Source organism: Gasterosteus aculeatus, chromosome 15 (genome assembly GCF_964276395.1).
Source record: "Gasterosteus aculeatus chromosome 15, fGasAcu3.hap1.1, whole genome shotgun sequence".
Classification (NCBI taxonomy): Eukaryota; Metazoa; Chordata; class Actinopteri; order Perciformes; family Gasterosteidae; genus Gasterosteus; species Gasterosteus aculeatus.
In genome coordinates, this window is record NC_135703.1 from 1,091,653 (window position 1) to 1,113,886 (window position 22,234).

General features: G+C 48.1%; 4 protein-coding genes across 8 annotated transcripts; 2 read left to right on the forward strand and 2 right to left on the reverse strand.

The window, feature by feature from the left end:
- Positions 1 to 1,137: 1,137 nt before the first annotated feature.
- nubpl (nucleotide binding protein-like) lies at positions 1,138 to 5,996 on the reverse strand. 2 transcript variants are annotated; one of them, XM_078089205.1, is made up of 11 exons: positions 5,823 to 5,996; positions 4,746 to 4,890; positions 4,632 to 4,666; positions 4,432 to 4,522; positions 4,313 to 4,352; positions 4,150 to 4,240; positions 3,976 to 4,069; positions 3,733 to 3,818; positions 3,413 to 3,533; positions 2,268 to 2,350; positions 1,138 to 1,928 (listed from the first exon to the last, which is right to left on the reverse strand). In XM_078089205.1, exons 1-11 carry the CDS (start codon positions 5,994 to 5,996, stop codon positions 1,866 to 1,868), a joined length of 1,023 nt encoding a protein of 340 aa, XP_077945331.1. In that variant the 3' UTR covers positions 1,138 to 1,865. The 2 variants fall into 2 exon arrangements, with proteins under 2 accessions (XP_077945331.1, XP_077945330.1); XM_078089204.1 differs by having other exon boundaries at positions 4,746 to 4,947.
- On the forward strand, positions 5,563 to 8,528 carry dtd2 (D-aminoacyl-tRNA deacylase 2). 3 transcript variants are annotated; one of them, XM_040169558.2, is made up of 4 exons: positions 5,563 to 5,854; positions 6,512 to 6,646; positions 7,211 to 7,280; positions 7,580 to 8,528. In XM_040169558.2, exons 2-4 carry the CDS (start codon positions 6,539 to 6,541, stop codon positions 7,879 to 7,881), a joined length of 480 nt encoding a protein of 159 aa, XP_040025492.2. In that variant the 5' UTR covers positions 5,563 to 5,854; positions 6,512 to 6,538; the 3' UTR covers positions 7,882 to 8,528. The 3 variants fall into 3 exon arrangements, with proteins under 3 accessions (XP_040025492.2, XP_077945332.1, XP_040025493.2); XM_078089206.1 differs by lacking the exon at positions 5,563 to 5,854 and adding an exon at positions 5,878 to 6,018; XM_040169559.2 differs by lacking the exon at positions 5,563 to 5,854 and adding an exon at positions 6,325 to 6,427.
- Positions 8,529 to 9,306: 778 nt separating this feature from the next.
- LOC120832844 (uncharacterized) lies at positions 9,307 to 18,387 on the forward strand. Its single transcript, XM_040199473.2, has 19 exons — positions 9,307 to 9,551; positions 10,069 to 10,192; positions 11,113 to 11,249; positions 11,338 to 11,507; positions 11,590 to 11,797; positions 11,939 to 12,192; positions 12,276 to 12,361; positions 12,435 to 12,496; positions 12,589 to 12,827; positions 14,062 to 14,251; positions 14,335 to 14,373; positions 14,466 to 14,586; positions 14,696 to 14,837; positions 15,270 to 15,419; positions 15,504 to 15,609; positions 15,695 to 16,191; positions 17,380 to 17,497; positions 17,751 to 17,820; positions 17,900 to 18,387. The coding sequence occupies exons 2-19, from the start codon at positions 10,069 to 10,071 to the stop codon at positions 18,226 to 18,228; spliced, it is 3,042 nt and encodes a 1,013-aa protein (XP_040055407.2). The 5' UTR covers positions 9,307 to 9,551; the 3' UTR covers positions 18,229 to 18,387.
- A 116-nt stretch (positions 18,388 to 18,503) lies between these two features.
- Positions 18,504 to 22,234, reverse strand: LOC120832852 (uncharacterized). 2 transcript variants are annotated; one of them, XM_040199489.2, is made up of 4 exons: positions 20,981 to 22,234; positions 20,555 to 20,758; positions 20,248 to 20,458; positions 18,504 to 19,895 (listed from the first exon to the last, which is right to left on the reverse strand). In XM_040199489.2, the coding sequence occupies exons 1-4, from the start codon at positions 21,684 to 21,686 to the stop codon at positions 19,643 to 19,645; spliced, it is 1,374 nt and encodes a 457-aa protein (XP_040055423.2). In that variant the 5' UTR covers positions 21,687 to 22,234; the 3' UTR covers positions 18,504 to 19,642. The 2 variants fall into 2 exon arrangements, with proteins under 2 accessions (XP_040055423.2, XP_040055421.2); XM_040199487.2 differs by having other exon boundaries at positions 20,555 to 20,791.

Sequence of the window (22,234 nt, forward strand, 5' to 3'; positions counted from 1 at the left end):
GTGTCAGTCTGAGCTGCGTTCACAGGGTCAAAGGTCACCGTGAACAGAATCCTCCTCACCAAGGACCAAAACCAGCATCTGTGGAACGATCCTTTCACCTTGTAAAGAGTTGCTATGACAACAGACTGGATGCTGTTGTTGGACCAGATGGCTCAGAGGACCCGTGCACGCCCCTCTTTGTCTCCTGGTCTTCTTCTACATGTAGACTAGTAGGGAACACGTGATGGAGCAGAAACCTTTGTAACAAATGTTGTGAAGAGTTTATGTTGAATGAAAACATCCACTAAGACAAGCGAGTCTGAGCTGAGAGTGTTTTTATTCTTCACTCCTCTTGGATGATCTGGTTGAACCTGTTGGGGCGGAACAACTCACCCACGTATCAGTGTGACGCTGCGTGTTCAACCATTTACCTTCATGACAAACTGCAGCTGTACAAAGTACTTGTTACACGCAGTATTCAACTCGTACTACATTCATACTACTTCCTCATCACATGGCAGCTTGAACCCTCTGACTCATATATCTGCCGTGCAAAGGATTGTGGGTAAGAACAGCTGGTGAAGAAGCCTGCTCGCGTACTATACAATGTGACCTAATGAAGAACACAAAATTACTGCAACTCAAAATGCTTGTTAATATCTTGTGGCCCCCACGTGCTTGTCTGCTCCTAAGGAGACAACGGATGGCGTCTTGTTGGATCTCCTCCCAGACCAGTCTGAGGGCATCAGTGAGCTCCTGAGGAGTCTGAGGAGCAACCTGCTGTCGTCTGATGGACCCAAACATAATGTCCCACAGGTGTTGTTCTTTTTCGCCCCGCTGCTCCCATTTGTCCCTCCAGAGTCTCACTTTGAGTCCCACGAGTTCAGAATGATGAGTTGTCGCCTCCTGGTGGCCGAGGGAAGAAGGACGTGAGCTACGTCCTCGTCTCAAAAATACCAGAAGACAAAACTGTGCAGTTTTATGATCCCCCTGTTCCCCCTGATGCAGCTCCGTGGGGGGCCGGTGGGTCGGGGGTGGGAGGGGCATCCCGGAGATTTCACGCAGTTTCTTTCTGTATGAACTGAAACTGTTTGTTTCTTACTAAATGAGTTTATTGATTTGTGCTTTTCGAGACGTGACATTAATGAGACTGAGACCTTTCTTCAGATGTGAAGACGTTCTTTTATTGGACACGCAGCGAGCTCCCTCCGCTGTCTGTCCCTGGGAGACAAAGTCCTCCAGCATCAAAGCGTCCTTCACGTTTCATTCGAATGTTGTTTATAAAGAAAATACGTATGTTTCAGTTTCACAAACAAATCATCTAAAAAAAAACAATAAACAACGACTCACATGTCAGAGGTCAACGACCCCGAACATTTCACGAGCCGATCTGAGCTCTTTGTAGCTTTATTGTTTCTATTTAAAACAACTAGAAAAACAAAAAGGTGAATATTAAGACCAAAATATTAAAGCGGCACAAAAACAGATTTATTTATTATACTGCAGATTGAATCGGGAAATGTTTATTTTAAACTGAGTCAAAGAAACATGTTTTTCTTTCTTTCTTTCTTTTATTTTGATGTATTATTTGTATTTGTATGTAAAAAGCACTTTGAATTGCCTTTGATTGTATTAAAACTGAACTCTTATTTAACTGTATTTCTCAGTAATGACGTTTAAATATGTTTATCCGTTGCTGCTACATTTAATTATTCTAACTAAAGCAGCTTTATTCATTTGTTCATTAAACACAGCGTATTATTCAGTAACACTAATACACACAATACACAACAGAGCTTCTCAACGTGTTGTGCGTTTCTGTTTGTGTATCAACAGTGTTTGTTGTTCACGTGTCACATGACCGTGTGTCTCCATGTTTACATCCATCAGGTGCTGACTTCCTCGAGCCGCTGGACGACCGCCGCCGCCACCTTCCTGTACGCCTCCGCCTACACACACGCACACACACACACAGACGCACACACACACACACACACACACAAACAGAAAACGTTCCTTTATTCCTCCGTTAATCCTTCATGTGGATGAAATGATTGATCAGAATAAAAGAGTGAGGCTCTTTTACTAAACAAACTTTCTTAAATAATATTGAAGTCGTACTGAAGATTATGAATTACAGATTTCCTGATGTAAAACATGTTGTGAAGTATTTTCTTTTCAATAAACTTTGGAGATGAGAAAGTTCTGGAATCATTGATCATTTCTGCATCAATCAAACCGTTCAGCACTGATCAGGACGTGAGATCAATAATCTGCAGCATTCAGACCTCGGGGCTGTCGGGAGAAGACACCACGACGGGTTTCCCTTCGTCAGACGTCTCTCTGATGTTCAGATGAAGAGGGACGTCCCCTGCACACCAGAGACAGGGACGTCAGAGACATGGACGTCAGAACCAGAGACGTGGACGTTAGAACCAGAGACATGGACGACAGAACCAGAGACGTGGACGACAGAACCAGAGACATGGACGTTAGAGACATGGACGTTAGAACCAGAGACATGGACGTTAGAGACATGGACGTTAGAACCAGAGACAGGGACGTTAGAACCAGAGACATGGACGACAGAACCAGAGACGTGGACGACAGAACCAGAGACGTGGACGTCAGAACCAGAGACGTGGACGTCAGAACCAGAGACGTGGACGACAGAACCAGAGACATGGACGTTAGAGACATGGACGTTAGAACCAGAGACATGGACGTTAGGACCAGAGACATGGACGTTAGGACCAGAGACATGGACGACAGAACCAGAGACATGGACGTTAGGACCAGAGACATGGACGTTAGAGACATGGACGTTAGAACCAGAGACATAGACGTCAGAACCAGAGACATGGACGTTAGGACCAGAGACATGGACGTTAGAGACATGGACGTTAGAACCAGAGACATGGACGTCAGAACCAGAGACATGGACGACAGAACCAGAGACATGGACGTTAGAACCAGAGACGTGGACGACAGAACCAGAGACATGGACGTTAGGACCAGAGACATGGACGTTAGGACCAGAGACATGGACGACAGAACCAGAGACATGGACGACAGAACCAGAGACATGGACGTTAGAGACATGGACGTCAGAACCAGAGACATGGACGTTAGGACCAGAGACATGGACGACAGAACCAGAGACGTGGACGTCAGAACCAGAGACATGGACGTTAGGACCAGAGACATGGACGACAGAACCAGAGACGTGGACGTCAGAACCAGAGACGTGGACGTCAGAACCAGAGACGTGGACGTTAGAACCAGAGACGTGGACGACAGAACCAGAGACATGGACATTGGAAAAGAAGCTATATCGTAAAAATGTATGAAGAGGCCTCCTCCGCCTCCTCCTCCTCTTCCTCCGCCTCCTCCTCCGCCTCCTCCTCCTCTTCCTCTTCCTCCTCCTCCTCACCGAGTAATTGGACCCCCAGCGTGTCGGCGAGCCGCCGTGCTCCATCGGAGCCGAAGATGTGCGTCCGGTGGTCACATTTGGGACACTGGAAGACGCTCATGTTCTGCACCAGGCCGAGAACCTGCAGTGACCCCCGAGGGTTAGACAACGTTCTGCAGGTGAATAACACACACACACACAGACAGACACACACACACACACACACAGACAGACAGACAGACACACACACACACACACACACAGACACACACACACAGACAGACACACACACACACACACACACACACACACACACACAGACACACACACACGCGGCTCACCGGCACGTGGACCTTCCTGAACATCTCGGCGCCGCGGCGGGCGTCCAGCAGGGCGATGTCCTGTGGCGTCGACACGATGACGGCGCCTGAACACAAGACACGATTCTATGATTATTAATTATTGTGTTATTATTAAAATAGTGTCTTCTCATTAAATGTGTTACTAGTAATTGTTCCTTATTATTATCGGATGAAGTAACTTGTTCTTTGTTTCTGCTCCGTGTGGACGGGCGTCTGACTCACCGGCTACTGGGACGTTCTGGGAGATTGACAGCTGGACGTCCCCCGTCCCCGGAGGCATGTCGACCACCAGATAGTCCAGAGACCCCCAGTCCACCTACCGACACACGCGCCCCCCCCACCCCGTCCATCACAACCGGGTTCATCGTCCAGCCACAGACGCTTGACGTCACTCACGTGTCTCAGCAGTCTCTCTATCGCTGACATCACCATCAGCCCCCGCCACACGATGGGGGCCACGTCGTCCACCAGGAAGCCCATCGACATGCTGGAGGGAGAGCGGTTACAGGACAGGGTCAGAGCCGGAGGGGGGGGGGCGTTTGGGACCGGAGGGACTCACCAAGGAACCCCGTAGTTCACCAGAGGGATCATCAGGTTGTCTGGAGGAAAGAGGAAGCAGAGGTAAGTGATCGCTGGAGCAGAAGAAGAGACAAACAGGAAGTTAGTGAGGCGCCGCACCGTCGCTGAGCTCCGGGTTTCCCTTCAGGTTCATCAGTTTGGGAATCGAGGGGCCGTAGACGTCGGCGTCCAACAGGCCGACGGACTTGAGCTGAGAGGGGCGGAAATAAGAGGAATTAAAACTGAAGGGTTTAAATGTTTTAGACAACTATTGGCTACAATACAGATGATGAAATAAAATATGCGTAATTCTTCCTCACCGGATCGTTGGCCAACAATCCAAGAGCTAAATTCACTGCAGACACAGAAAGAAATAGACGTTAAACGCGTATTTTCTGTCCAGAAACACGTTTCAGGAGCAGCTCGTGTCGTACCCGCCGTGGTGGACTTGCCGACGCCCCCTTTCCCCGAAGCCACGACGACGACCTGTTTGACCCCGGCGATGGGCTTCTGCCGGGGGAGACCTTTGGCCATCTGCTGCCTCTGCCTCTCCTGTAAGGCCTGGCTGTCCCCCGACCTCTGGGACAAACAGAGGACACCGAGGTTGGGGGGGTCTGACCGCCGCCGCTTTGTCATCTATCGGACATTTAGCGTTTCTTCATTTTAATCATGTAAAGGGTGCGTTTTGGATCGTAGTTGATCGTATCAATTTACCAATAATCTCAAAGGATTTTGTGATAATAGCAGTGAAATACGTTTAACATGGAGTTTGGTCAAACAAAATGAGAAGTTTACTTTTGAGGAGAATAATCAAAACGGTCTCCAAAGATCACTTTAAGTTGTTAATAAGATTTCAATGTTTCACAGCGCCAAGTCTTTAAAAAATAATATATTTCATTAGATATTGATCATCAACATCTGGAACCAAAATGTATAACCAACTAAACATTTAGACTTGCAGTACGTCTGCAACTATTACTGCAGCTTTATGGCTCGTTGGAAACCGTTTGATTGATTGGTTTACATGTCTATCTGATCCATAAAGAAAGGTTACATTTTTAATTCCAAATGTTAAGAAATCAAATGTTTCTAGCACTGGTGATAACATCGTTTTGATATTAGAAAATAACTGATTAAAATCATTTGAAACGTTTCTTTAATACAGTTTGTTGATCAGTAAGAGTATTTCAGTAGCTGCGACTATAAATAAATCCAGACTAATATAACTAAGCACTTCCGGTTGTGAGCGTCACATCGATACATTACCAATTGAAACTACACGCCTGCTATATTACATGATGCCCAAATGAAATCGATATTTCATGAGTATGAAAAATGACATTTTGGACATTTTAAATTCGCTTAACCCCACATAATATGCTAAATAACCACTAGGCATTTATTCTGAAAATCTTCCGGTATGCTGATTCTCGCTTTGTGTCTAGCTTGACGTTAGCATGACGCTGTTAGCCATCTTAACTGAAACTCGCGCTCACAGGCGGAGATCTTACCTGGCAGCGTGCGAACTGAACACAACACGCAGGTCCCGGTTTTGATTCGTCCCCGGTTCTTATAACGGAGAGTCTGTTAATGGACGACCTCAGCAAATGAGACATTCTGCTGTATGTGAGCGGAGCCATGTTTAGCTGTTTAGATGCTCCGCGGCTAGCTGCTGTAGAGCGCATCAAGCTTGCGCAAAATACGCATGTACGTGTTTAAAAACATACGCATTTAATAAATTAGTACATATCTGTTATAGATATGTACTAACTTGTTAAATGCGTGTGGTATATGTGTATTCCTGGTGTATATTCCTCTTATTCTATGTACTGTGTTTTTGTAATAGAGTGCATATGCAACTGGAGTCAAATTGCATTGCAATAAACGGATTCTGATACTAATACTGAATAATCCATGGTATTTAAAAATAATCTGGATTTTAAAAGAAGCCGATTGGGGGAGAGAGAGAGAGAGATACCGAGAGAGAGAGAGAGAGAGAGAGAGAGAGAGAGAGAGAGAGAGAGAGAGAGAGAGAGAGAGAGAGATGAATGACTGCAAAAACAATGCGCAGCTTTGAGCTCCTTTGGATGACATCAATGCGGAAGTGTGCTGCTTGGTGATTTCTCCTTAAGATCACAAACGTTTGTTTCAGTTCATGAATCAAAGTTGTTTCTCTTAAAGTTCGTTTCTCATTCTGCAGAGTTTAAACCAGTAGAGAGGAGCAGGGATGGCGGAGAGGGGCGGCCCGGTGGCCCGGGCGGTGCTTCAGCAGTGTCTGCAGGCCAGACTCCAGGTGAAACCTGCAGAGGAAGAGGCCGAGGCTCAGTTCGTCCAGGTGAGAGCGTCGCATGACGCGTCTCCCGTTATGTTCTCTGTAAAATGTACTGGGATGAATCAAATGCGTTCAATCAAAGCCAAATCACAGGTGTTAAACGATCACAAAGCAGGGAAGCTTTACATTTGTTAGATTCATATTAGCAAGCATTATTTGTAGAAAGTACTAAGTGCTTTACGGGAGGAAGTCAAATAACGGAAATAAAATATATAATGGGAGAGACTTTATTTAAATCGGCATAATAAAATATTTTTAATCAGAAAATAGACCGTAACAATAGATATCGACATGATATTCTACCAGTTCATAATTGCTATTAAGTTGAATATGCATTTCATCAAAAGTTTTCTGAAATGTTATGTTTAAATATTCAAATGAGGCGTTATGTTATGGTAACTTATTTTGGATTTAGGAGAAATCCCCAGATGTAAAGAAGTCAAATCAGCACCTTGTTGGCTGTTTTCCTCTCTGTTGTCTAATGACAAGGGATATGAGTTAGTTAGTAATGAGATCATTTGAAGGGGCCGCTGACTTCATTTGACCCTGAAGGCCGCTTGTTTTCAGATCGAGAGAGGCATGGTGATCTACATCTGCTTCTTTAAAGGAGCCACAGACGACCTCCTGCCCAAGATGGGTCAGTCACTGCATTTAGCCTTTGACCTTCACGTTGCATAAAGTCACATCTGGCTGTGTGTGTCACACTAACATTTCTTTTATCATAACATCTGAACATAGCACGTATTTCTTTATACTTTTAATATGTGCATATTTCTAATTGTCTCCTCCTTTCTTCATTTTAAAAACATTTTTAAGGAGGAAGCCAAGACTTCCTCCTTAGTCTTGGCTTTTATTTTACTTTGTTCTCCCACTATACGTATTGGCGTGCATGGCGACACCCCTCCCCCTCCCTCCCTCCCCGCTCTCCCCCTCCAGCCTCCACGCTGTTGAACCTGCGGCTCTGCGAGTCCGACTCGGGGAAGATGGTCTCGGTCTCGGAGCTCCCCGGCGACCTGCTGATTGTCCCTCAGGCCACGCTGGGAGGGAAGGCCAAAGGTCGAGCCCTGCAGTACCACGACAACATCGGCAAGGAGGACGGCCTGCGGCTCTACGCCGCCTTCGTGTCTCTGTGCGAGGAGCGGCTGGCGGCCGCTTCAGTGAAGCACGGCACGTACGGAAACAGACAGGTGCTGAAGCTCGACACCAACGGGCCGTACACGCATCTCGTGGACTTCTGAGGAGGGACGCTCTGCCGCGGTCGCCATGGAGACCGACGTCCGACAGCAAAGCCACACACAGACATTAAAAGTTGATTTCCCAATGATTTGGAGTCTTAAAAATCTGTTCATGACCCCACAAAATGTTTTAAAAACTCCACAGAAGAAGAAGAAGAAGAACAGCAGCTGCTTCCCGTTCGGGGACATCTGTCACATGGTCGAGGGGGGACGGAGGTCGGGGACTGTTGTGAAGGCCACTCTTGGTCCTCCAGCATACCGCTCTATTTAACAGAAGGTCTCCCCATGAGTATCCACGCAAACACGGGAGGTTAAAAAAAACATTGCATGATTTCAGAACATTATGAACTGAAACAGAAATGTAGGATTCACTAAGTCAGAGAGGAAATATGTCATTTAGTGGATTCACTCGAGCCCTTAACTTTACATTTGACGTTAATTTTATGCTACTTTGTACTTCTACTCCACTTTGATCTCTTTTTTACAGCATTTGATTCATATGACAGCTCGACTTGCAGACAAAAACTGATGAAATAGATGAAATCAAATCTGCAATAATAATAATAAAAACACTTGCAGGGTTTTATTTTATTTACTTGTTCATTATTCTTTTACTATCTTGAGTGTATATAAATGATCATACTTCAATACTTCTGCCTGACGAATGTTTTTTCCTTGAAATGCATTATTTGTTAGGTATTGTCATGTATAATTAGTTTCTCCTCCGGGCCGGCGGGGGCGCTGTGCGGCGGGTCATGGACCGGAAACGAGCAGCGATCAGTAAACTTGGGTTACAGCAGCTTTTACAACCTGCGTCAAACCCTTTTTTCTGTCACTTTTGCGGTAAGAAGGAGTAATGTGGTTTCCGGTTGATCACCCAACCCGCCAAAATAAGATAATGAAAATTGGAGGAATATGAAAACACCTTTTGTCCGTCTCGTGTGTAGTACGACGACTGACGTGAAAATGAAAAAAAAGGATGGTTACTGGATGGTAACGTATTTTTATCATTTTAACTAATTGGCTTGATTAATAAAACATACCAACAATTTGAAGTTTTGTACCTGATTTTATTTGTTGGTTTTGAAAGATGATGGCACATAAGTCACATAATCAGCCTTTAATGTCCAACAGAGGCTCAAATGTTAGTTTCAGCTGTGGGCCTGAAATAAGCACATAGTAATATAAATCAACACTTATTAATTCGTTTTAAGGATTTGATTTTAATAAATAAAATGAAAAAAAATGCATGCTAGTTATATTTATGAATCTTTATGTATTTTTAATAAAATGCCACATGTTTACAAATCTTGTTACACATTAACAACAAGCGTGCTTTATATTCCTTCATCAATTAATGCATATATTTTATAACAGTTTCTAATTTTATATTTCAATTTAATCTTGTATTTTGAAAGGTACCAAACCGGAACTAGCGACACTGCTGCCGCTGGCTTAAATGCGCGAACCACCTATGGCCACATTTAGCTTCTAGTTCAACCTGAAATGTAACCCTTTGTCAAATATATTCTTACATTTAAAAGACGTAAAAGGATTTAAGTCGTCGAAACAAACCGTTGAGTTAAAAGATATCGCGTGAAAGTTGCGTCTTTGCTGAAAGTCGATGACGGTGTAACGAGGATTTGTGTTTACCGGACGTAAGATGTTCTAAGGTGGGAAACTTTAAACGTTCGCCTCTTAGATGAAATGAAATGATCGATAAGTGCCGTGAAAAATGTCTTAAGCGTCACGTGCCGAGACGTCCGTGTTTCTGTTTTCACAGATCGATATCATTTGAATCGATACATGCAGCTGGCAGTTTTTTTCAACTAATCGATTTAATTTTTTATTATTATTATTCCTTTCAATTCCAATCACGTCACTAACAGAGTGACTAAAATAAAAAATTAATCTGATGAAATACGATTTTATTTACTAAACTTCTGTCCAAATGTAATCTAAATAAATGCCATGCTTATAAACAGCAGCATTATCACAAATTCTACAAATGCCTCCAGGTTTTAAATACGAAATGTACAAAAGTAAGCAAACAATCTTCTATTTTCTCATGAACACTAAAATGAGAACAAAAACGAAATTGTGATTGGCTCTTCCCACAGCTGGCTAATCAATACATTGTCTTCAGATCAGATTGGCCGCTGTAATAATAATAATCATTTCTGTTCACAGATGCCATCTTTTGACTTTTTGAACCGGGTGGAGCAATTCATGCGGGCGGGTTCGCTTCCTGTGGAAGCATCAAAGAGCTCAAAGAGAATCACCAAAGCCGCCAGCAAACAATTCATCTACAAAGGTTTTTAACACCTCACACCGATGTTAATCAATAACGCCTCACACCGACGTTAATCAATAACACCTCACACCGATGTTAATCAATAACGCCTCACACCTATGTTAATCAATAACATCTCACACCCACGTTAATCAATAACATCTCACACCCACGTTAATCAATAACATCTCACACCCACGTTAATCAATAACATCTCACACCCACGTTAATCAATAACATCTCACACCCACGTTAATCAATAACATCTCACACCCACGTTAATCAATAACATCTCACACCAAAGTTAATCAATAACATCTCACACCCACGTTAATCAATAACATCTCACACCGATGTTAATCAATAACGCCTCACACCCACGTTAATCAATAACATCTCACACCGATGTTAATCAATAACACCTCACACCCACGTTAATCAATAACGCCTCACACCCACGTTAATCAATAACGCCTCACACCCACGTTAATCAATAACGCCTCACACCCACGTTAATTTAAATATTAAATACATGTAATTATTTCATGGTACTTTTATTTCATAATGCCGTTTTACATTTCACGTTCTTCTATTCAAATCAGGGGGCGTGGCTACATCTAACATTCAGAACAGACAACAGAGCCGTGTGCAAAAGAAGGCTGGCTAGTGGCATTATGACATGAAAGACTCATGAAATAAAAGTACCATGAAATAATTAAATGTATTTAATATATATGTATTTATTGCCTCATTTATTTATTTTATGATGTATTTCAAATGCATATTTCATGTATTTACGTATTTATTCATTTATTTAATTTTGACTAAAACGGCATTCCATAGTAACACACTGTGACTCCCCCCCCCTCTTACCCCCTCACCCCCCGCACCCCCTCCCCCCCTCACACACTCGACTTCCACACCTGCTTCCTGTCCTCAAGATGGCCACCTGCTGCGCTTTTACCGCGGGCGCCTCCTCCGCGTGGTCCGGAGCGACGAGGAGGTGAGGGAGATCATGGCCCGTTACCACGACGACAACAACCACGCCGGCCGGGTCCGGGTGGTCCGGGAGGTCATGGTGAGTCCCTGCAGGCGGTGCCACTTGCAAAAAAAACAAAACTAACGTCCCTCCGTCCCGTCTGTCCCCGTCCCTCCGTCCCCTCCAGCGGTTGTACTACTGGGTCGGCGTGACGGAGTCGGTGAAGTCCTGGATCCAGGCCTGCTCCGTCTGCCGGAGCCGAACCCCCGCCGAGCCGGCGGCGGCGCCCGTCCGGTTCTGCCTGGCGTACGGCTGCGACGCCTCCAGCTACGTTTACCCCGCGCTCAGCTTCCACAGGTCTGTGTCACGTCCGTTACCAGACGTCGCTTCGTCTTCATGCTCAAACACGACTTATGGACACTCTTCTCTCCTCCGACAGGTTTCCGAAGGAGGCGGAGCTCCGGCGCCGCTGGCTGGCGGCGGCTCAGAGGGACGAAGGCTCCCTGCGCACCAACTCCCGCCTCTGCTCCAGGCACTTTGAGCCGGCCTGCTTCTCGCCGGGCGAGGAGGCGGGCGCTGGGGGGCGGCCGGCTCTGGCGGCGGACGCCGTGCCCACCGTCATGTTGGCGCCGCTGCAGGAGGACGAGGTGACGACCTCGCCAGGAGGCGGAAGCTCGTGTGCGGGAGGAGACGGAAAGCTTTAAGATCCATGTCTCCGTCTCCGTCTCATGTTTACGTTTCATGAAGGGAACCAGAGTCTTTTAAAGGTGTGTGAACGTTGGTTCCAGCTTCCGGTCCCTTCAGACGAGGACCTCCTGAACTCCGCCACCCTGGAGGAGCTCCTCCACGCCGCCGCCGCCGACAGCGCGGACGCCTCCGAGCCGGCGTTCGATCCCTCGGGACCCCGCGCCGAGCTGCAGGAGCACCGGTACTGCCTCCCTGGCCCGGACCCGGACTCCAGAGAGGCCCAGACCGTGGTGGAGCCCAACAAGAGGAAGACCGTCATCGAGCAGAGCTTCAAGGCGTACAACCAGATTGCTGGGTGGGCCCCGCCCCCCGACCCCCACCCGCACGCTTCTTTCCAACTCGGCTCATCGTGTTGGTGTAACTATTTCTGTGTTGCAGGTACTTGGGGAACAAAGTGCTCCCCGTGCAGAGCAAGGCGGCCCGCGGGGGTTTGAAGAGGATGGCCAAGCGCTTCGGCCTGAAAGGTGAGTTCGGCGCACAGACCCGCCTCCTTTCATCATCATTGTCTTCGCTGAAGCCTTTCTCTGCGGTTTCCAGACGGCGTGCTGATGTACACGCGGGTCTCGCCTCCCCTCAGGGTGCCGCGCAGCAGGGACGAGGTCGGCTCTCCAGCACCCGAACCCCCACCTCCAGGTCTGTCGGTTTGGGAGCGTGGAACCACAGTGACCTCCTGTCTGGGACCTCTTCACAGGTGAACTCCATCCTGCAGCAGTTCCACAACAACCAGGGTCACCACGGCCACGGCATCTGCCAGCGAGCCATCACCAAGCACTTCTACTGGGCCAGCATGACCCGCGACCTGGCCCGCTGGATCTCCAGCTGCCACACCTGCCTGACCCGGACCAAGAGGAAGTGGCTCCGCTGCAGCGTCTCCACCTGCACCAACTGCTGCGGGCCGGTGGAGCGCGGCCTGGGTCTCACCTTCCACAAGTAGGAGCATGTCAAAGAGTGGAGGAGGGGGGACGGGGTGGGTGGGTGGGGGGGATCCGGCATCCAGAACAAAGCCCGTCTGGTGTTTCGGGCACCGATAACACTCAAAAAGGTCAAAGACCGAACTTGCTGTGATAATTAGACGGCGTTAACATTCGGTAATGGACTAAAATCCTTTTGACTTTTTTTTCCATGATATTTTTCGACTAGAGAACTGACTTTTTTTTCGAAACATTTGGACGTGTTATTTTTTTACTTTACTTTTTTTACTATCAATTTTTGACTTTAATATTTTATATTTTCTAGATGACATTTTTCAATCGACTAAATGTTTTTTTACTTTCTTTACATTGACTTTTTAAAAACATTTTTGGTTATATCTTTAAACATTTTTTCCATGAAATTTATTGACTGAACATATTTCTTTTGTCAGTTATATTTTTAAGTTAAGTTTTTTTCGACTACATTTTGCTTTCATGACATTTATTGACCCAACACATCAACTTTTTTTCAAGCATTTATTGGCGTAATATTTTTATTTGGTTTGATATGGTATTTTTCAATCTAATTTCTTTTTACATTTGATTAATTTAATATTTTTTTGACCTAAAATTTTAGACTATTTTTGCATGACATTATTTTACATGTATATATATTTTTTTCGATTACATTTTTCAATCAAATAGTTTTTTCAAAACATTTTTTGACCTCATACTTTTCGACTTTTTTTGACATTGACCCAACGTATTTGGACTTTATTTTCAGAACATTTAGACCTAATAGTTTACTTTCTTTTCCAAGATGTTTTTCGATCTAAAATATTTTGTTTTAAAAAACCATTGACCATTTCCCCGTGACGTTCATTTACCGAATAAGTTTTAACCTTTAATAAAAACATTGTTTACTTATTATTATTTTACATTGTTTTCCTTTTCGACTTGACATTTTTTGACCTAAAATATAGATTTGAACATTTAATCCTTATGTAAGGTTTGTCCTTGTTAAATCATGCTCTATAAATTAAAAGATTCATGAGGTTTTAAATAATGTTGAATCACAAGTAATTTGTTCAACAGTTTACTTAATTAAAAGTTTACTTGATTAAACTCCGGATTTCGCTATCTGAAGATCAAAATAACCTTCTAACTGTGAGACCAGGTGATGCTTTTAAAGGGTCACCGCCTCGCCTCCATGAGGTGAACTACGTCACTTCCTCCGCCCCCCCCCCTCCCAGGTTCCCCCTGTATGACCCCGCCCTGCTGGCCCGCTGGCTGAAGGTGGTGGGACGTCCCAACTGGCACCCACGGCTGGGCTCCTCCGTCTGCTCCACCCACTTCACCGAGGACTGCTTCGACCGCAGCGGGGAGAAGGTGTCGGTCCGGCCGGATGCCGTGCCCACGCTGCTGGTGCACGGCGGTGGTGCGGTGAGGTTTGGGGGGGATTTGGGGGGAGGGTGGGGGGGCGAGTGAGGCGACAGGAGCTTGAGTTGTGTTCTTTCCTCCAACAGACTCCGGCCGAAGGACCGACTCCGCCTGTAGGGGAGGAGGTACTAACCACCATTACTGGGGGGATCTAACCCCCCCGCCTCCCCATGTGGTGTTCTGTTCTGCATTCTCACCGTCTCTGTCTGCCGGTCAGGCCTATTTCGCCAAGTACGACGCCGTGGAGCTCTACCTGAGCAGACGCACCTACCCCCCGGGGCTGAGCTACGTGGAGAAGAACACCTTCAGGAGGTTCTGCAAGCAGTTCTCCATCAAAGGTGTGTTGTTTATTCCCTCAGTAAACATTGTAAACATGAGTTCGTGGTCTCAGTCTCTAGTTTCAAGTCTTCATACTAATGAAGCCTCCACTTGGTAACGTTCTCCCAGACGACGCGCTGCACATCGCCAGGGGCGACCGGGTGCGCTTGGTTTTGAGGAGCCGGCAGCAGGTGGAAGCCGCCCTGACGGATTACCACAACGAGCTGAACCACCTCGACCTGGACAAGTGTCTCCGGCTGCTCAACGAAAGGTGAGCGGGACTCCGGTCGAAAAATACTGTTTAACATATATATAAACATATATATATTAGATCTTTGTTTTACAAGTTTGTGTATTTTCAGCCTCATTGAGCTGATTTTTGTACTGAACCTTAAATTGATGTGCAAAATGTATTCAGTGTAATACCTGCTGAACAGTATGAATACTATTAGACGTATTAACCCAAACAAAGAATCTTCACCTTCTTGCAACCACATGTTCATTCCTTGTATTATTGATGAAGCCTCATTACATCTGCAAGTTATTTGTTCCTTTAATAAACAACTGAACAATACACATTATAGAAAGTATTCAACGTTTTGGCACCAACAGAAGATTTGTTTTCAGGTTTCTTGTATTATATTTCCATCTGATTTAACCCTGGAGGTGAAAATGCTGTTTTCATTTCATCACACGACATCAGGTACTTCTGGAAAACCATGAGGAGTGACGTGCTGCAGTGGATCAACAGCTGCTCTCAGTGCAGCAGGAGGAAGAGACCAGCCCACCAATCAGGGCCCAGAAAGCGTCTGGAGGCGATGACATCACCAGCAACACCTGACCACGTGGACAGGTAGTAGTAGTAGTAGTAGTAGTATATATTCACCGCTGTCGGCACCCTCTGAATGCCGCCGCGTGCGTCCTGTTCCTGTGACAGCGAGGATGACGAGGGCGGTGCTGCTGAAGCCGATGAAGGGGGCTGCGATGAAGAGCAGCAGCCGCGTCCGACTCCGCAGGGAGGTTTCTCGGCGGCAGACGAGCAGGTCGACACAAAATACACCAACAAGCTCAAATGCTACATGTGTAAATGCTAAAACACTCACGTTCTGCCTCTGGTGTGATTCCTAGGAGGACGCTTCGCCCCCCCAGCCTGCGGCTCCCATCACCCCCCAGCCCAGAATCCCCATCCTGCTCCATCTAAGGACTCCCATCGGCTTCCAGCCCAGAATGCCCATAGTCCTCCGGAAAGGGACCCCCGACGGCCCCTTTGTGGCCCGGCTCCTGCCCGTCGAGACTGCGACTCCCCCGCAGCGCGAGACGAAGGAGACGAGCTTTGGCAAAGACCAGGACCAGACCAGACCTCCTCCTGGGTCGCGTCCTCCGCCGGAGCGCCCGGCTCAGCACGGACTCCCGCAAGCGGCGAGCGAGCAAAAACGGCCGATGACCCTCTGCATCCAGCGGCGGGTGAAGAAGCAGCGAGACCCGCAGGCGGCGTCTCCGGCTAAGCGGAGGTCCTGCGGCGGCCTGGAGCCTGTGGTGGCCCCGAGCACCAAACCCTGGCCCGTCTTCACCATCGCCGGCTCCGCCCCGGTGCGGCTGGCCGAGCCCCTTCCTGAGGTCGGCAGGTGAGTAAAAACACTCGACTTCCTGTTGTGAAGAGCTTCATGAACTGCATTCTGTGCGGTGACCAGCAGGGGGCGACTCCTCTGCTCCCATAGACGTCTATGAGGAAATGACTCTACTTCTCTGTAGTGACCAGCAGGGGGCGACTCCTCTGCTCCCATAGACGTCTATGAGGAAATGACTCTACTTCTCTGTAGTGACCAGCAGGGGGCGACTCCTCTGCTCCCATAGACGTCTATGAGGAAATGACTCTACTTCTCTGTAGTGACCAGCAGGGGGCGACTCCTCTGCTCCCATAGACGTCTATGAGGAAATGACTCTACTTCTCTGTAGTGACCAGCAGGGGGCGACTCCTCTGCTCCCATAGACGTCTATGAGGAAATGACTCTACTTCTCTGTAGTGACCAGCAGGGGGCGACTCCTCTGCTCCCATAGACGTCTATGAGGAAATGACTCTACTTCTCTGTAGTGACCAGCAGGGGGCGACTCCTCTGCTCCCATAGACGTCTATGAGGAAATGACTCTACTTCTCTGTAGTGACCAGCAGGGGGCGACTCCTCTGCTCCCATAGACGTCTATGAGGAAATGACTCTACTTCTCTGTAGTGACCAGCAGGGGGCGACTCCTCTGCTCCCATAGACGTCTATGAGGAAATGACTCTACTTCTCTGTAGTGACCAGCAGGGGGCGACTCCTCTGCTCCCATAGACGTCTATGAGGAAATGACTCTACTTCTCTGTAGTGACCAGCAGGGGGCGACTCCTCTGCTCCCATAGACGTCTATGAGGAAATGACTCTACTTCTCTGTAGTGACCAGCAGGGGGCGACTCCTCTGCTCCCATAGACGTCTATGAGGAAATGACTCTACTTCTCTCTTGATTTATTCCCTCAGTAAACATTGTAAACATGAGTTTATGTCTCAGTCTCTAGTTTCAAGTCTTCTTCAACACAACATGATGTTCATTTAGTGATTTATGGTCCATTTAGAGTCAAACAGACCATGAAGCAGGGGACGCTTTAGGGCGGGGTTACATGCTGATTGACAGGTCTGTCTCTACCAAAGACGTAAATGGTCACTTCCTGTTCACTAATTGTAAAAAAACAAGATGGTGTCTTCCTTACAAAGGCCTCCACCCATTCTAAACAGTCAGAGGATCTATTGTGTTGATTTCCGTGTGTGCGTCGGAGCAGCACCGCTCCGTTGGCGAGGCCCGGGGGCCTCCAGGCCCGGACCGTCATCCAGCAGTGCACCGCGGCGAGGGTGAAGATCCGACCGGCGCTGGACGGAGCCGCCGCTCAGTGGGCCGAGGTGAGCGTGACGCGTCTCTACCGGAATCTGCTTCACGCGTCCATGGCTGAACTTCTGGGATCCTTTTTAACTTTTTATTTAGAGGTTCACATTCCAGACGGCTTCAACTGTCCTTCACTCAGTGGATGAGAACAAATATGTGCTTGTATCGACTCACCGTATCTATTTTAAATAATCGTGTGTATTTGAGTGATAAACTTTTAGCTCCTCATGAAGAAGACACCGGTGATGACATCATCTGTGTGTCCCTCAGATCCAGGAGGGGATGGTGGTCTACGTCTGCTTCCTCCACGGAGCCACCGAGGACGTCGCCCATCAGATGGGTGAGCCGGCTTCTTTTTGCCCATCAGGCTTCACGCCACAAAACGCCGTAACAACTCGTTTTGTTGATCTTCTGGACAGCCGGCAGCCTGATGACCACCAGACTGTTCCGCAAGGACTCGGGCCACTCGGTGTCGGTGCTCGACCTCCCCGGGAGCGTCCTGTTGGTGCCCCAGGACTCCCTGCTGGGGGAGCCGCTGCCCAGGAGGCGGGTGCAGTACCGGGGGGGCTGCGAGCTGTGGCGCGGCGCCCAGCTCTTCTCCAGCCTGGTGGCCGCCTGCAGGGACTTGATGGACGGCTCGGCCAAGTGCGCCAAGGCGGGCGTGGCGGTGGAACAGGGCGTCTACGGGCAGCGGCAGGAGATGGTGCTGAGCGCCGCCGAGCCGATGACCCTCCTGCTGGAGTTCTGAATTAGAAGGGTCAACATCACTCAAACCTGTTGATTTAATCATTTCTACTTTAGAGTGCCATTTAATAATACTAGTTCATATATATATATATAATATATATATGTTCACTGTACAGTAAGAATTGTGCCACCAAGTCCTGTAATAAAAAATAATATAAAATGTTTTTTTTGGGTGGGGGGTGTCATCTTTAATGAGATGATTTGATCTAATTCATTAAAACATCTAACAAAATTAACAAGGAATCCAAAAGACAAACATAACTAGCATAACTTAGCTTTTCATTTAAAAGTTTTTATTTAATCAAGAATATTCGTCATGTCAGCAAATATTTTCCATCAATCTTCACACCGCTTATCCAGGCAGCCAATCGCAGGGCGACACAGGGACACACTCACATTCCCTCAGCACGTCTCTGGACTGTGGGAGGAACCGGAGAACCCACGCAGACATGGGGAGAACATGCAGACTCCACACAGAAAGGCCGCTGGGCGGAACCAGGACCTCCTTGCTGTGAGGCGACGGTGTTAACCACCACCGCACATTTATTTCCCCGTGATTTCATTTCAATGTCCTGCATACGTTCATCCAAGTTCCCCATCAATGACATATTAACCCGCTTTACGAGCAATAAAATTAAAAGAATAAGCATCAAGAAAATAATCTTTCAAGTCTCTCAGCTTTACGTAAAGCTGCTGCTGACTGACAGTCCGGCTCCATTTATTGACAAAGTCTCTGCTGAGAAATAAATAAAATAGATTCATTACTTCTCATCCTGTTTTGTCTCTTTTTAAAGTTTGACAGAAAACAATTATCATTTGGTAATAATAAAATTAATTAAGTCACTTTTTGGATTTAATTCAATGATAATACAAATAATCACTTTAACATTTAACATATCCAATAAAAAAAGATGATCAAAAATATAAAAAAGGAAGACGATTAAACAAGCAGATTAATGTCAGCTCTTCACGTGAGCATCCCCTCTATTATTATATTTCCAATAAACTAAACTTCTTGTATTGATATTTGTGCTTAATTTAGTACCATTATTACTAAATATTATGAACTTCATCCGCACGGATTCCATCCGTCCACGCGATCAATAAACTAAAGGCAGAACTTCGTGCAGATGTTCCACATTAGAAGTTCATCTTCACATCTCATGAGAACATGAATGTCTGAACCGCGTCACAGTCCTCTGGGCCTCTGTGGACTTTTCATTTTTAAAAAGGGGCGTTGAGGTAAAAACATGGCGGCCTTTCTTCTCTGCTCGGACACGTGTTCGGGCTCTGTAGAGGATCCGGGATGGAGACATGATGTCTGGAGATCCTCAGCAGCTCCGGTTTCCCGGCTCTTGTGGCGACTCCTTCTTCTTCTTCAGGAGGAATAAAAGTAATTAAATCCTCCCCCTCCGTCAGTCGCCCTCCCACACGCAGTCGCACTCCCTCAGCGGGCTCCTCTGGCGCATGGTGGTGATGACGGTGATGCGGTTCTCCGAGAGCTCCCGCAGCTGCTTGATGAGCTCCTTCACGCAGGGGCTGGGCCAGGGGAGCCCGTTCAGGTAGTCCCGCAGGATGAAGGAGCGCTCCACCAGCAGCTCCAGCTGCACCAGGTGGGGCAGCCGGTGGAGGCTCAGCAGGTCCTTCTCCGGCTCTCGGCGGAAGAACCTGAGAGGGGGGCGGGTTCAATGAGGGTACCGATAGAAACTCTCCAAAATCTAAACAATTCCGATTCAAAATTTAAAAAAAATGTAATATACAATTATTGTTTAGGTTCAAAGTGATCATTAAATCTTAAAATCAATCCTAGAGAAGCCGGACTGATCATTGATTAGAACCAAGGAAGCTTAAATCTGAGTCAAGTAGTCGCACAAACACATCAGGACACCAGCTGTGTGTGTGTGTGTGTGTGTGTGTGTGTGTGTGTGTGTCCGTGTGTGTGTGAGCACCACCCAAGCGCCTTTAAATGCTTCACCACATAATACTGTGGGTCCCTGTGGCGCGTGGACCGACCCCTCACCGTATCCGGAGCGTCCTGAGCTGGGGGAACAGCATGGGGATGCGTCTGCACAGGCTGCCGCTGGAGCGGTTCTGCTCGATGTCCAGGTGCTCCAGCGCCGGCACCTTGGGCGCGATGGAGTCCATGTCCTTCAGTGTTATGGCCACGCGCAGCGTCAGCCGGGTCACGCTGGACGGGATGGTGGTGGTGTAGACGGCGAGGGAGTTACCGCCTGGGGGGGGGCGGCAGGTATAGTAGAAATATTTAGCCTCGAGCTGAGGGCATCTGCACATCTGGATGACAAAAGCATCCTTAGCGAGCGGCTCACCGATGATGGCGAGTGTCTCCAGCTGCCGGAGGGGGCTCAGCCAGGACGGGAGGCGACACTCGACGCCCTCTCTGATGTACCTGTAGCGGACGGTCAGCGACCTCAGCGAGGTCAGGCTCCTCAGCGCGTGCTGCGGCAGGATGGTTTCTGGGTAGTCGACCAGCTCCAGGCTGGTCAGCGCCGGGCCGCCGTACCGGGCCGCTCCTGCAGGACCGAGGAGGAAGAGTGGCTGTTTTCCTTTTATATCCCAGCAAATACAATATATTCGGGTCAGTTTGTGATATTTATTAGAAATATTATTAATGGAAAACACAGATTTCCTTATAATATAAATAATCAGTCAACGCCCGTGATCTGAGAATGGTGCTAAGCATGCAGCGAGGAAGAGGACGGGTCCACGCACGGGCGGTCGTGTCTCTGGCTCACCTGGATGCTCCGGGTCCGGCGGGCTGAGGTAGTCCTCGCACAGCGGCTCCGGCGGCTCCCCCCTCATCCCCCACGACAGGTGCGTCAGCTGCTTCAGGCTCAGCAGCAGCTCGTGGAAGACGTCGCGGGGCACCGGCCGCGCGGCGTCCGGCCCGCGGGCGTCGCCCTGCTGGTGGAACAGCAGGTGGCGCAGGTTGACCAGGTGCGACGCGGCGCGGACGAACCCCGCCGCGCACGGCAGCCGCACGTCGCACACGCTCAGGCGCGTCAGCCGCAGGCGCAGCTGCGCGCCCAGGTTCCGGCCGAGCATCGGCTCGTCCCAGGTGGCGTTGCGCACCCCGACGTCCCTCAGGCCGGGGAACCGGGTCAGGTTCTCCAGGTACTTCGTCTTGTAGGCCCGGCCCCCGCCCACGAACACCACGGCGGTGAGGCTCGGCAGGAACTTGACGAGCCGCCGCCACTCCTTGCGCCGCAGGTGTCCCACCGCCACGCGCGTGAGCCGGCGGCAGTTCAGCGTGTCCCAGAAGCCGTAAGTGTAGCGGCGCAGGTCGGACAGCAGCACCGTGTGGTCCCGCCACAGCGCCGGGTGGTCCGCCAGCCGCTTCAGGTGGCGGCAGCAGGCGCGCACCGCGTGCTTCTCCTCGGTGCCCAGGTAGCTGAACACGCAGAGCCAGACCTCGGGCGGGAGCTGAGGCAGCGCCTCCATCCCCCCCCCCCCGCGGGCTAGCGGCTAGCGGCTAGCGGCTAGCGGCTAAACGCGCGCCGCTACATGTACGAAACGCGTCAGTAGTGTTCGCTGATGCGACCGAAGCGGCAGGAAACCTGGACGCCACCGTTTGTTTACTAGTCGGTAGACGCGTATTAGCTGCGCCGGCGGCTGCGTCGCTTGGTGATGACGCGTTTTGTTTCCCTAAAAGAAAGTGCGCATTTCCCTTTATTTAGAAAGGGTCGAACGTTTGTGATGGAAACTGTATCCATGGTTATTGTGTCCCAACATCTCCAGGAAGTATCTAAAATAACGTGTTTAATGAGCATTTATTTGAATCATAATGAATCTCTTAAGTTAATATTATTTCAATGGAAAATCTATTCATAATTGAACGTTGGCTTAATTAAGATAATATTCAGGATTCTAGATTGTATTGTAATTGCCTGAAGAACCAAAGCTTGCATGAATAGAAATGGATATAAAATTGGATTATGTCAATCATTTTGTGGACTAAGAAAAGCATAAAACATTTGGAAGTGATCTAG

Coding starts and splice junctions, on each gene's coding strand:
- LOC120832852 (XM_040199487.2), bottom strand. CDS start 21,686: ATGGAGGCGCTGCCTCAGCTCCCGCCCGAGGTCTGGCTCTGCGTGTTC. Junction 20,792..20,980: donor GCCGGACCCGGAGCATCCAG/GTGAGCCAGAGA, acceptor GGGATATAAAAG/GAAAACAGCCACTCTTCCTC. Junction 20,459..20,554: donor GGAGACACTCGCCATCATCG/GTGAGCCGCTCG, acceptor GCCCCCCCCCAG/GCGGTAACTCCCTCGCCGTC.
- dtd2 (XM_040169558.2), top strand. CDS start 6,539: ATGGCGGAGAGGGGCGGCCCGGTGGCCCGGGCGGTGCTTCAGCAGTGT. Junction 6,647..7,210: donor CCGAGGCTCAGTTCGTCCAG/GTGAGAGCGTCG, acceptor GCTTGTTTTCAG/ATCGAGAGAGGCATGGTGAT. Junction 7,281..7,579: donor CGACCTCCTGCCCAAGATGG/GTCAGTCACTGC, acceptor CTCCCCCTCCAG/CCTCCACGCTGTTGAACCTG.
- nubpl (XM_078089204.1), bottom strand. CDS start 5,996: ATGCGCTCTACAGCAGCTAGCCGCGGAGCATCTAAACAGCTAAACATG. Junction 4,667..4,745: donor CGGCAAGTCCACCACGGCGG/GTACGACACGAG, acceptor CTGTGTCTGCAG/TGAATTTAGCTCTTGGATTG. Junction 3,534..3,732: donor TCAGGAAGGTCCACGTGCCG/GTGAGCCGCGTG, acceptor GGGTCACTGCAG/GTTCTCGGCCTGGTGCAGAA.
- LOC120832844 (XM_040199473.2), top strand. CDS start 10,069: ATGCCATCTTTTGACTTTTTGAACCGGGTGGAGCAATTCATGCGGGCG. Junction 12,497..12,588: donor TGCCGCGCAGCAGGGACGAG/GTCGGCTCTCCA, acceptor ACCTCTTCACAG/GTGAACTCCATCCTGCAGCA. Junction 12,828..14,061: donor CTGGGTCTCACCTTCCACAA/GTAGGAGCATGT, acceptor CCCCCCTCCCAG/GTTCCCCCTGTATGACCCCG.